At 43.4% G+C, this 11,797-nt stretch overlaps 1 protein-coding gene across 4 annotated transcripts; it reads left to right on the plus strand.

Moving 5' to 3' along the window:
• The first annotated feature begins 3,845 nt into the window (after nucleotides 1-3,845).
• Nucleotides 3,846-7,132, plus strand: LOC109781861 (uncharacterized). 4 transcript variants are annotated; one of them, XR_012187392.1, is made up of 10 exons: nucleotides 3,846-4,099; nucleotides 4,339-4,889; nucleotides 4,981-5,049; nucleotides 5,148-5,234; nucleotides 5,316-5,673; nucleotides 5,760-5,955; nucleotides 6,044-6,133; nucleotides 6,217-6,471; nucleotides 6,568-6,643; nucleotides 6,846-7,132. XR_012187392.1 is itself a non-coding variant. In XM_073501181.1 (9 exons), the coding sequence occupies exons 5-9, from the start codon at nucleotides 5,666-5,668 to the stop codon at nucleotides 6,568-6,570; spliced, it is 552 nt and encodes a 183-aa protein (XP_073357282.1). In that variant the 5' UTR covers nucleotides 3,846-4,099; nucleotides 4,339-4,889; nucleotides 4,981-5,049; nucleotides 5,148-5,234; nucleotides 5,316-5,665; the 3' UTR covers nucleotides 6,571-7,132. The 4 variants fall into 4 exon arrangements, 1 of the variants encoding a protein (XP_073357282.1); XM_073501181.1 differs by having other exon boundaries at nucleotides 6,568-7,132; XR_012187390.1 differs by lacking the exons at nucleotides 6,044-6,133; nucleotides 6,217-6,471; nucleotides 6,568-6,643; nucleotides 6,846-7,132 and having other exon boundaries at nucleotides 5,760-5,942.
• Nucleotides 7,133-11,797: the final 4,665 nt, after the last annotated feature.

An 11,797-nucleotide genomic window follows, 5' to 3' on the forward strand; every position in this document is an offset into this window, starting at 1 on the left:
TCATGGCCCATGTAGTGTTGCGCGGGCGCGAGTGTGTTCAGAGGCTCCTGAAGTGCTATATAGGAGGCACGTGATGGTTCAATATGCAGATGATGTCGTGGTGCAGAACTTTCTGCCACCACAACCTTGGCTATAGAATGTACTTCAGTGAGATGCTCAGTCTCTATGGTATCTAGTCCAGTTGTTTCCTTGACAATGTTAAGTTGGTTGTCAATAAGATCCAGCTGATGCCCCATAGTGTCAGCTATAACACCACCTTGGAGTCCAGTTATGGTCAAAGTATGAATGGCGGCAAATTGTGACTTTACAAGGAGTTCTTGATGCATATGGTCCTCCAAGAAATCTTTGTCTACATAATGAGGTTGCTGAATAATAATATCCAAGTTGTGGTTTGCAATGAGCTTGGCATTCATAGGTGGCCCATTATTGGCCATATGGGCCTCCACTGGCACAATGTTATCGGGGACATCATGCCCCTCCAGTTTAACCTCCATATTCAAGTCTGGCAAACCAGGAAGATTTGACGCCAATGGACCATTTGCAGATGCAACATAGTTGAGACTGTTATCAGATTGGACCATGGACACAGTAATACTTTTGTTAACATTATAAACTTCATTATAAGGAACCAAATCATCCGTAGGTGTCATTATGTCATTCGGAGCCAAGAACTATCCTTGATGAAGCTCATGATCAACGGGTGTGTTTTCAAGCATGGACCAGTGGCCCCACCCAGGTAGCTCCACCATGTTGTCCTCTTCTTCCATATCCTAGTCCTATTACCACCTGGGTTAAGAGACAACTGAAGATTGAGCTGTGGTGGTTGTTGTTGATCATTGTTTCCTTGTTGCCCTTCTTGTTCATGCCGCTGAATGGGTCCCAGAAAATGATTATGTTGATTAGGATGAAAGTTTGCTTGTTGTGGAACTGGGCGAGGTTACCATTCTCAGGTATAGGATCCTTATTTCGTGCTTCCACCCCAAGAATCATCTATTGTTGCAAGATTACAACTAGCGCAGTGAGTGACTCTGTTTGAAAATCATCACCTTTTCCAAACACAACACTAGCTAGGATGTCTCTGAGTTCTACTACCCTGACTTTGATCATCAGATTAGCTCTAGTGCTTCTAACTCTGTCCCACATAACAAATTTACCAAATTTATTGACAACATTACTAACTTCCTGAATGCATCTCCTATAAAAGGGGTAACCACATAACAAGATCGAGGCCTCTCTGTTAAGAACTACTAGCTTTCTCCAATTCAACCCTCTATTGTGTTTCTCAGAATATAACATGCACATCAATGAATTGATGGGGGTTGTTGGTAACTAATTCATCCCTGTGGACAACACTGTTGAGCTTGATGTATGCTTGCCCAAATGGACTGGTGAGATCTCGAAAAATCCCAAATGCTAACATGTAAGGAAATCTGACAGTACCACGCGAATGTTGTTGAACTCCACTGGAAGGTTCGGCAATTGGTACAATCGTGGCGATAGCCCATTCCTCATGCGTGGGTGGAGCAACCCCCGCCAGAACACGAACCCTAGCTGGTCGCCCCTCGACTTGGATGCTCTGATGATTGGGAGGGAGAAATGGCATCGGATCAAATGGAAACGAGGCCATGGCAAGGTGCTGGGTGGAGGAGTTGGTCACTGGAGTACAACTCGGGGATGTAGTGGGCTGGGTGGTGGCCGAGCGGAGACGATGGAGAGTGGAATTCAGAGCGGGAGCGCTATGGTAGCTACCAGCCTAGGGTGGCAACAAAGAGGAATTAACGTGATTGCTCTGGTTGGTTGCCTGATTGACGTCCTGTGCAGTCTTAGTCACCGGGATAGTGGCGACTTTCCTCAAATTGTTAAATGACTGGGTGGTACGTGGACTGGGCTCAGTTGCATTGGTGGGCTTGGCAGAAAAACGGCAGTCTCATGTAATGTGCCCCACCTCTTGCAGTCTTGTGTAATTCATACAGGCAGGCCGAAAGTGGCCCAGGAGTAGGCAACAGACACGGAATGGGCTCTGTCAATCATTTTGAAGCCCTGGAATTCCCGCCCCGGAGCAAGTAACCGACGTGCTCAATGTCGTTGACCCCTGGAGGCGGTTATGCACCGCAGATGATGCAATATTTGAATTGCACTCTTGATCATTGGTAGATTTAAGAGCTGCAGGATTAGGGTCTGTGTAGATACTAGGAGATCTCAAAGCTTGGAGGTAAAATTTTCTAGGGTGTCTACGAAAAACATGCGTCCATTCATCTTCTTTCTCTTGAAGGTATTGATCAAGTTTCGATGAGAATTAGGACCATCTTTGCCCAGAGAAGGATACTGACATTGAGCAACGGGAGAGATATGTTACCTTCTTTGATGGTCGAGAAATCCACTTCTTCGAATGAAACCAAGAATTTAAATGACCAACTCTGAAGTAACTTGACCTTGAATAGAGATGCGCCCCATCCCATCAAGGTGGACGTGGCATGTGGTGGACGGCCAAGGGCACGATTGCGAATACTTAATTAGGAGCATCAGTTATATCGTTAATTACACACAACAAGGCAATAGATGATAATGATGTGGAGTGCAACGTAGAACGATGGGTACTTGCAGCCTACGTTCTGGCCGTTTCTACACGTGAAAGAGAGAAAAAATGAGGTAGAAACGTGAATTTTGTTTACCTCTTGCTCCTCAAAACTGGACTGTCAATCTGTATATAACATATTCTGGCACTAGCTTTCTCTTTCTTCCTTTTTGTGGCACTAGCTTTCTCCATCTTATAATAAAATTGACCTCATTTGGTTAGAATTTTCTTTATTTGTTTGTGTTATACAACACACCGTGGTTATATGGATTTTTTAACACAGTACAATCGTTCACATACCCGAGCATACACGAGCCTCTATAAACACACACACGTACACCCTACTCTAGAAGCACCTTCAATAGATTGAGCCGGCATCGACGAAGTCACCACAGACGCCTCATAGTCTAACGGCAACCAAAAAGTCTGAAATAAATACAAAAAAATGCAAGCACTAATATCAAATTTAGAACTTGAACCTGAATGGGCTGAGTATATCACTATCCTTTTAAGGGCATCTCCAACGGCGACCTGCAAATTTTCTCTCGCATCCATCCCCGGACACGGATGCGGGAGGCCGCCATCCAACCGTATCCTGTACATATCCGCCAGTAAATTCAGACTCAAATATACGCTGATCCATATAACGCGTCGGATCACACCCATGCCGGATTGCATCCCTAATCACAACCGAAAAAAGGCAAATATGCCGAAAAGCTCCTTTGGTGCACGGCGTCCAGTGATATGCTTATCTGCACCATTCGTTTGCATGTGGATCACAATCTAGCATTTAATGATCAATGTATAAGGGATCAATGTATAAGGGAGCTGCGACTGATTTTCATCCCGCAGTATTCAGCTCGTAATGTAGCAACCTTGGTCCTGGATTCAGCTCGTAATGTCCCACGAGCCAGCTCCTTATTAGGCCGGAATCTGGAACTGGTTACATTTTGTACCAACTCGAGGCACAGGTACAAGATCGACACATTAGGCTGGCCTCTGTGACACATATATTCCGGGGAGCAATTAATGCACCTGAGCAATTAACTTGCTACTTCAATAGTTTTTTAAGTTGTCATGCAATCACTAGTGTATAATTAGTTCGTCATTTTACCTAACCATGGTGTACTAATCGGCTATCTGCGTACAGTTTATATGCACCCCAATTACATCCATCCATTTCTATTCGGCTAATTGAAGCATGCATTTGCCTTAAAGTGCTAATCATGTAATTTTTAACTTATCGTGCCGCAAATTGCCCCGACAATCGCTCGATATGCAACACTGTAACCTTTTTTTCTTGATTTGACCGGACAATCCTTATCGTCTCACCACCACGCGCACTCAAATCATTTACTGTTCTTCTCCCCCTCCCCACTTCTCACCTACCGGAAATGCTCACCGCGGCGCTCAAGATTAAAATCTCCCGGGATCCCACCGCCACCGCCGCCGGCACACAATCAACACTTTGCGGCCACTTTCTCAATAGCTCGGATGCTTCCACCCCCCTTCGACCTGCCCCGGGTATGTAGATCATGCATATCAACTGAAGTATCGTGCCTGGATTTTCCTTTAGATCCCCAAATCCATGTTGTTGAATGAATGTTTTCCCCCAAATCCATTTGTCCCAAAATATTACAAGCCTAGCTCCACTTAGATCGTATAGCACATCAATCTTTTTGAATGAATATTTTTCCTTTTCAAGTTTTAAGTTTTTGTCCTCTGTCTCCCCTGCTCACTAAGATTGTGTCTCCCATTGCCAGATTGGTCATTGTTAGGGCTATGGCTATGCGCAGCAAGCCGGGCGTAGAGCCACCCCCGCAAGACGTAAACAACCCATTATCTGATCGAGTCGAAGATCCTGCCAGGCACCCACTAGCCGATGCAACTCTCACCTCTCGCATATCTATCCAGAAGTTTTGCTGCGTTGTATCACAATTTAGTAACTTCAAGCGCGGTCTCGTGACTGGATTCGGAGGGCTGATGCATTTAAAAATCACACACAAGTTGAATCTGAAATTCAGCTCATCATTGATGGTCAGAGTAGATCCAGACGAATGCGTATTAGAACTTGATCGATCAAGGAAAATACCAATCACAGACCAAGAAATAAACGATGCATTCGGTTTGCCACAAGGAAGTAGGATCATTCCTCCAGGCCATTCAGATCTATCTGAAGTTTGCATAGAGTTCAGCAGATTGGCTTCAAGCATTAGTACAAAAGGCGTGCATAGTTTGAAGGCAGCTGAATTTATACTATCAAAGCAACTTGCTGGTCTCACCACATGCCGGTTGATAGATAGCAACCCATCTGGTATTGCCCACAATACATGTGTTGTATAACAGTTACCTCGCACTTTTATTTAGTTGTTTTACTCAATTCTTCGTCGTCATGCCTTTTTCAGGCCAAATAGTGAACCATGACCGGCATAGACGTGCAAGTATGCTGCCAGACGATCTTTCTGACAGTGAAGGTTTGGTTCTGCTCCCGGAAAAGTAGTTCTCACACACTCATCGAAGCAATATGCACCATATTATTAATGCTTATAATATTCCTTCAACAAATTAACAGCAGGAAGCTCCACTGGACATATCCACCAAGCTCGGAAAAGGGTATATGTAGAAAGCACTGACAACATTCTAGACAACACACACATCGGTATTTGTTTACAAACATTTTTATCAGTATATACAAGCTCGCACCAATCCCATACTAATAATACTCTTTCCCCAAACACAGGACAAAACAAGAAGCACCAAAACGACGAACAAGGCAGTTCTTTTCAGGATGGCAACCACATCCATCTTTCTTTGTCACCGGCCACATCAGCATTGGGCACCAACTCATCAATTGACCTAATTAGCCTTGTATATTATCATGATCAACTGTTTTCCAGTCTTTTAATGCTTTACGAAGATCGGTCTGGAGTTGTGTTTTCACAGCTGACAGACATGAGCCCACCAACCGCACATTTACCCTGCAAATAATTTTTGTCGGACCCATGGTCTTCTACTCCCTCGTCACCGTCTTACACGCCCGATTCAAGCAAAATCATTGCCTTTTGCATATCAGATGATTATGCTGACAACATGTCTAGGTAATATCCCTTTAGAAAACATATTTTGACCTGGGTCATCACACTGAATACATTACTGCCTCTCTAACTTCATGTTTGCATAACAGGACATGGATTGATCACCCAATGCCTAGTCTGTTACTATTGCAGGGGAATATTATACGTGACCAGATCATCGGCAAAGAGGCAACAAGCCATGAATGCATGACCCTTATTCTTCGCCGCTTAGCACAAATCGAGCGGAAAAACTCAACAAATGGAGATGATGCAATTTCGCGAAAGTTCATGGAACCAGACTTTACGGTACATCCCTGTTTTTTTTGTAAATTTTTGCGCATTCTCCGCTGATCTAATGTACGACAAGTTTTGATATGAATACCCATCTTTGCAGACACTTGTCATCCGCAACATAGACCCCATGTTTGTCGTTTCAGTCCAAACCGAACTCTTAATGGAGAAACACATCGACCAGTGCCGAATGGTACGTCACATCTATCAGATCTTGCCCACCTCCTACATTACATGTATTAGCACTATTCATTAACTACCACATTTCAAATGCAGTTCATTTTCCACACCACTCTTCAATACGGCTGGTGCTGTTATATCTTAGATATGTTGAAGAAAAGGATTGTCGTTCTCGACCCCCAAGCAGGCCCATTTGGATTTACGACCGATCGAGTCAAATTTCATGAACAAGTCAGTCATGCCCCATGGGGCATTCTTCAAATGTGTAGAATCTTTCTTCTCAAGTTGGCCCTGCACATCTACTGGATGGACAAGAGAGTTCCCTACATTGATGATCGAAAAAATCCCAAGGTATTGTTCAACCTTGATGTGCTTACGTAAGAAAATGTTTATCCTCAACTATATATTCATGTCGGGAACCGTTAACATCCATTACATCGTCACCAGTGAGCAGTTCGACATCTATTCGTTGTTCATGGCAAGGTACTACGACGGCGAGTCACTACGGGTCCCGACCACGAAGGTTTGTGTATAAATACATCTCTTCAACAGTTTTTCAAAAACACACTAATCATCCCAGTCATAATTTTTCTGCAAGGAAAACATAATGATAAAAACAACAACTGTTCAACATTTTTCAATAAACACACTGATCATCCAAACAACAACTCTTCAACATTTTTCAATAAACACACTGATCATCCATGCCTTTAATTTTCTGCCAGGAAAACATATGTTTTTTTCGCCGGGCCATCCTACAAGATGTTATGAAGCTTGAGAACAACAAATCAGACGCACCATACATGGCAGTGGAGCACATCAGATCATCTATAAACAATTTGTAGTTTGGTAGATTTTTTTCAGTAACAAGATGAGAAATGTACCCTAGTCGGCTCATTAGTATTTTTCATCAGGAGTTTGGTTTGCACAAACATCCTTTGTAATGTACCGTGAATAATTGTCATGTGGCATTATAATATATGCTAGCTAGACTAGGATTTGTTTTCGTTTACCTCATACAAATTTTGGCACCCAACATACATGAAATTCAAAGTTCGTTCACACGGTTACATTGATAGAAAACATATTAATTAATACTGAAGTAGCATAGTTCTAACCATAATAGCAGATACACAGGCACACCACACTTTAGAAAGGTTCCATAAACAGATGACGATGATCGCAAACATATTGAAACATAGTCATCTCCTTCACTGCCCCAGATGGAACAAGACGCTGGCTCCGATCACTAGGCAAGCCACCAGTGTCAATACTAGCAAGCGACGCTGGTGCTTCAGCCTTGCAATTGTCAGGAGGATGCTCTCATCTTGATTCTCTTCAGTAGTAAGGAAATCTAACGGTTGAACCCAAGTCGATGCAGTTCCTTCAATATGCTCCTGGTTTGGGCTGCGCCAGCCATGCACGTTGCGATCAAGTATTCTGTTGTGTGCTTCTAGAGCCCACACAGCATTCCTCAGATCAAGCAGCAACTGAGTGAGGAAGGGGCTTGTTTCATCGTCCACCCACTGAAAAAAAACCACACCCGAAAGACTGCCACCGAGAAGAATATATGAACAACCAAATCTTATGAATGGATTTCTCATGGCATAAAAATGGTCGAGCTTATGAACTCACCCTCCCCCTCGGACAAGCAAGGTATCTTCTTCCTGGGTCGGCGCTTTCGCCCTCGGAGCGCACACGCAGTACTTTGCCGGCTCGTATGCCAAAGGAGCTTGCCGGTACGGCACCGGAGCGTGGCTCTGCCGGCGAGCTGAACCAGCCGTCGATCTTGTGTACGAGGAGTTCGACATGCTCATGATCTAGGGTTTCGAAGCTTTTGCACCAGAGGGGGATTTTTCGGAACTGTATATGGAAGACGCGTCCTCTGCAACGGCTGGAGTTACCATATTTATGGCGTCGTTGTCACCTCCGTCCTTCGGCCTGTCTTCGGACATACATGGGCTAAAACAGATGCACACACACAGTCAGCAGTAACGCAGCCCAATCCGCCCGCACACTCGAATACTCGCCCCAAACAGCATGCATGCACGGAATTTCCTATTCGCCGCTTACTGCGGCAAGTAGTCGCCGCTTCGCACAGGCGCAGCTCACCCTGGGCCGGCCCATTTGAGTAGTTTCGCCTCCCGAGATGAACCGCAAAAAACGATCGATCGGGCTGTATATGGAGTTCGACATGCTCATGATCTAGGGTTTCGAAGCTTTTGCACCAGAGGGGGATTTTTCGGAACTGTATATGGAAGACGCGTCCTCTGCAACGGCTGGAGTTACCATATTTATGGCGTCGTTGTCACCTCCGTCCTTCGGCCTGTCTTCGGACATACATGGGCTAAAACAGATGCACACACACAGTCAGCAGTAACGCAGCCCAATCCGCCCGCACACTCGAATACTCGCCCCAAACAGCATGCATGCACGGAATTTCCTATTCGCCGCTTACTGCGGCAAGTAGTCGCCGCTTCGCACAGGCGCAGCTCACCCTGGGCCGGCCCATTTGAGTAGTTTCGCCTCCCGAGATGAACCGCAAAAAACGATCGATCGGGCTAGGGATCGAACCTACGACCTCCAGTAGCGGAACACATCGCGCTAGCCACCGCGACTGGCTCGTGCATCTGTAAGAATAGCAATGCTAAACTTAAAGAAACTAAAAACGAGGAAAAAACCATTTGTTCCTTCTATTGTTTTTTCTTCAGTCTTATTCTGACTTTCTTTTTCTCGTTTTCTTTGTCTTATTCTGTTTTTTTTACTTTTTCTTTGTAAGCTTTTCGAAAAGTTCAAATATGGTTCAGAATTTTCAAAAATATTCTTTTTGTCAAAAATTGTTCATATTTCTGAAATAGTGTTCACATTTACAAAATTTTGTTCACAATTTTGAAAAATGTTCCTGATTTTTTTTTGTTTTCTTTCTTTTTCTTCTCTTTTTCTCAAAAGAAATTCAAAATATTCAAATTTTGTTCTTATTTTCATAAAATTTTCAGTTTTCGAAAAAATGTTCTCGAATTCAAAATTTGTTCCCGTTACACAAAAAGTTCAAAACTTTCGAAATGCAGAAAATATACCGGATTTCATAAAATGTTCGTGTTTTCCTAAAATGTTCGCGCTTCCAAATTTATTCGGGATTTTTCAAAATTGTTCTCTATTTCAAAATTTGTTCTCAAGATTCAAAAAAATGTTTGTGCTTTAAAAAATTGTTCACGCTTCCAAATTTGTTAGGGATTTTTCAAAATTGTTCTCTATTTCAAAATTTGTCCTCGAGATTCGAAAAATGTTCGTGCTTTAAAAAATTGTTTGCGCTTCCAAATTTGTTCGGGAGTTTTCAAAATTTGTTCTCAAGATTCAAAAAATGTTCGTGCTTTAAAAATTGTTCGCGCTTCCAAATTTGTTCTCCATTTCCAACTTTGTTCTAAAGATTCAAAAAATGTTTTGTGCTTTAAAAAATTGTCCGTGCTTCCAAATTTGTTCTCTATTTCAAAATTTGTTCTCAAGATTCAGAAAATGTTTGTGCTTTAAAGAAATGTCACAAATTCCAAAAATGTTTGGGAAATTCAAAAGTTGTTTGTGTTTCCAAATTTTGTTTCAAAATTTGTAAAATTGTTCCTGTTCAGTTTTTTGGGTAGTTTAAAAAATGTTTCCATTCTAAAAAATATGTTCGCGTCTCCAAAATTCGTTTGTGTGTTGAAAAATGTTTGAGTTTTTTCATAATTTGTAAAAAGAAAAATAATGTTCGCGTCCGATAAAACATTCATGTTTTGTTTTTGCTATTTGGAAAATCGTAAAGGATGTTTTTCGAACAGTCTTATACTTTCTTTAGTTCTTGTAGGTTTCTGCTGTAGTTTGGTTGACTGAGCGCTTCCATCCTAGTGGCTAGTAGGGTGCGAGTGCAAGTTGAAAGTGCTGTGTTCGATTCCCAGCCATCACGCCCTGCTATTTTTTGCAAATTATCACTTGTATTTGCAGCGCACTCCAATGGGCCGGCCCAATCGGCGCACCGCAGCGACATGCGTGTGCGAAGTCGCGTCACCTCCTGTGCGTCGGCGCCCTGTTGGACGCAACGAGCGTCCAGTAGGAGCTCCCTGCATGCACCCCATGTCTCCCCAAAAAATATATACTGTATAAGAACAAGTCGGGCCATGAGCTGCATGCATGCATGCACATTTACCAGCCCGCCATCTTGATCGGGCCCAACCATTCTTAACTCCATGCCATCACTTTGCATATAGCACGACCACCACACAAACCGTACCCCATGCATGCGCCAGCACACAAAATATCATCCAAATAAGTGTTTTTACATCGTTGTTTCTATTTAAGCAAACAACCTAAGTAAAATAATTAAAATTATCCTACAGTTGTTTTTAAATTAACCTAAATAAAACTTAATAATCTCTTATCATTTGGTCTGTAACTCAAATCTAGTTTCAATACACAACTGATTTAGTTACTGACCTTCGTTTCCAAGTTGAAGTTGCTTCTCCACTTGCATCTGGTACATGAACATCGCAAGATCCATCTTGGACACTAGCCGCGCAAGAAGCCGAGCCCTCGCCGAGGTTTTCGATGGATCTATTTATTTTAACATTTCCTGAGGATTCATGCACTGCACCAGCTGCATGCTGCCCATTATTTGCTGCCAGTGCTTCCACTCGTTGGCAAGCCCTAGATGATCCTGACGAACAATTTGATGGCGCACGCAAGACATCTCGAACTCTTTGCGACGCGTCGGCGCACTCAGGAATCAAACTAGCTGTTGATCTAAGATGGAAAAATAATAATGCTCAATTAGAAGAACTCCATATTGCAAGAACATAGCTTCAAAATTGTTACCTTACCTGCCCCTCCATGTCGACGAACTCCATACTTCTGTCGAGCATGCAATAGATCCAGCTGAAACACCGAGATCTTCCGATTTACGTTTTTGCTTTTATGTGCCACACCCGGGCTGGCTATATTAAGTGATTCGAAATGCATGGGTCCGGGCTAAAACAACAGGCACGCAAAATGTTGGACAGGTACTTATTGGGCCATATCATCTACCACATGCAAGCGTACCTGGGCCAATTTTCGCATAGGATGCCATCATGTTTGATACAAGTGATAACGCAAACCGGGTGCTGGACACACCATACTAGACCGCAATGTGAGTATTTAGTACCACCCGCATGTAGTATATGACCCATGTATTGTCCCTATATTACAGCCTGTCGCTGGTTCCTCGCATCACGATGCATGCAGTGCACGACGAGGATAAAGTGCACCAATGCCGTCGTGCACTGAAACTCCGCTCCGCAAATATGCTTAGTTTTTACAAGCCCGAATCCAAAAGAACCACGTTGGATGGCTTATGCGATCCGAACAGCACGGTTCGGACGCATGCGGGAGGTTTGCGGGTCGGCGTTGAAGATGCTCTAAACATCCAACCGTAGGTTGGTTCGCCATGGTTATACAGATGACTCCTCCGACTCCCCTTTCCCCTGGTCGCTCACTCGAGTTCAACTTTCGTCTGTTAATAATGGTTCAGCATGTCCACAAAACCACGTGATTCGGCAATTGATCGAGAGCGAACGACCCTTACTTTTGTATATTACTGTTACACACCCAAATTTCATGGATGGTGCATGTCGCCAGTTGTTTAACCAATGAGGAATCGGGAAAGGATCCC

Source organism: Aegilops tauschii, chromosome 6 (genome assembly GCF_002575655.3).
Source record: "Aegilops tauschii subsp. strangulata cultivar AL8/78 chromosome 6, Aet v6.0, whole genome shotgun sequence".
Classification (NCBI taxonomy): Eukaryota; Viridiplantae; Streptophyta; class Magnoliopsida; order Poales; family Poaceae; genus Aegilops; species Aegilops tauschii.

Coding starts and splice junctions, on each gene's coding strand:
- LOC109781861 (XM_073501181.1), top strand. Junction 5,956..6,043: donor TCATGGAACCAGACTTTACG/GTACATCCCTGT, acceptor CCATCTTTGCAG/ACACTTGTCATCCGCAACAT. Junction 6,134..6,216: donor ACATCGACCAGTGCCGAATG/GTACGTCACATC, acceptor TTTCAAATGCAG/TTCATTTTCCACACCACTCT.